The 1,519-nt window shown below is 44.7% G+C and overlaps 1 protein-coding gene across 1 annotated transcript in view; it reads left to right on the top strand.

The window, feature by feature from the left end:
• iyd (iodotyrosine deiodinase) overlaps nucleotides 1-643 on the top strand; it is a gene marked incomplete at both ends in the record, with an annotated part of 5,144 nt that extends 4,501 nt beyond the window's left edge. Inside the window, 2 exons of the mRNA XM_080791532.1 lie at nucleotides 13-169; nucleotides 461-643. Of these exons, the coding sequence (XP_080647658.1) occupies nucleotides 13-169; nucleotides 461-643 (340 nt within the window). The remainder of the gene's footprint in view (nucleotides 1-12; nucleotides 170-460) is intronic.
• Between the last annotated feature and the right edge of the window lie 876 nt (nucleotides 644-1,519).

The raw sequence follows: 1,519 nt of genomic DNA, 5'->3' as shown, positions 1-1,519 counted from the left end.
CGCCCCCTGTAGGACAGACTGGGTGAAGGAGTATCTCGACGCGGCTCCGTATCTCATCCTGATCTTCAAACAGACGTTCGGAACACTGCGCGACGGCCGGAAGAAGACCCACTATTACAACGAGATCAGCGTCTCCATCAGCTGTGGCCTCCTATTGGCTGCTCTGCAGGTCATTACCATAATTAAACACAATGAATATTCATCACTATTATATTATGTGGCCTCCTATTGGCTGCTCTGCAGGTCATTACCATAATTAAACACAATGAATATTCATCACCATTATATTATGTGGCCTCCTATTGGCTGTTCTGCAGGTCATTATCATAATTAGCATAATGAATATTCATCACAATTATAATGATCAAGCTGTGGCATTCTGCATGAGGCTTGGTGACTCCACCCCTCTGAACCGTTTTATCCAATGAGAACACTCCTCTGAACTGTCTGGTCCAATCAGAACGTAGGGTTGGTGACGGTGACCTCCACCCCGCTGAACTGCGGTCCTCAGCTCAGAGCGCTGCTCCACCGGCCGGCCAATGAGAAGCTCCTGATGCTACTTCCTGTCGGATACCCCGCCCCCGACGCCACCGTGCCCGCCCTGAGACGCAAGCCGCTCGATGACATCATGGTCCACGTGTGACATCATCAACCCGAGACGCCTCGATGACATCATGGTCCACGTGTGACATCATCAACCCGAGACGCCTCGATGACATCATGGTCCACGTGTGACATCATCAACCTGAGACGCAAGCCGCTCGATGACATCATGGTCCACGTGTGACATCATCAACCTGAGACGCCTCGATGACATCATGGTCCACGTGTGACATCATCAAACCACATGGTGACATGACATCATCGAACGATCTTGGAAAGTGATTGATTGATTGATTGATTGATTGATTGATTGAATAATTGAATAATTGAATAATCGATTGAACATTTAATGTATAATCAGCAACAGAGTACAGTTGATATAAAAGAGATATAAGCACCAAAACAAAGTCCATGCGGTCTTAATTAATTGTTTCCATTTAGGACCTACGCAATCAATTCATAGACACGACATGAACAACAAACAAATCTAAATCATTTCAGGAAAAAATAAAAATATGTATATATATGGGGGGGGGCATGGACCTGAAAGATATATTTTTTTATAACCTGCCTTTTTATAATCCTTAAAGCTGCAATAAGCAATAATAATAATATGTCAACATTCTAATTAATGACCTTTTTATTTCTTCGGTATTCAGACAGCCAGCGATGGGTATAGAACACATCTAGGGGGCGCGATCTGCATTCAAAGATGTTCCTACAGGAGCTTTGTCATTGGTCGATTTGCCTGTCCAAAAGTGGCTTCCTTTATGGGGTCACTCAAGGGAAACATCCGCCCACACCTAAGGAATTTGGGTGTGGTATTTGACCAGTCCATGCACCTAGACAACCATGTCAAATCACTCACTCGCACCTGTTTCTTTCACCTCAGAAATATTGCAAAACTCCGGTCCAT

Source organism: Protomyctophum bolini (assembly GCF_963924005.1).
Source record: "Protomyctophum bolini genome assembly, chromosome: 19".
Lineage (NCBI taxonomy): Eukaryota > Metazoa > Chordata > Actinopteri > Myctophiformes > Myctophidae > Protomyctophum > Protomyctophum bolini.
Note: the sequence above shows the minus strand (reverse complement) of the source record. Positions and strands in the feature narration are given on the sequence as shown.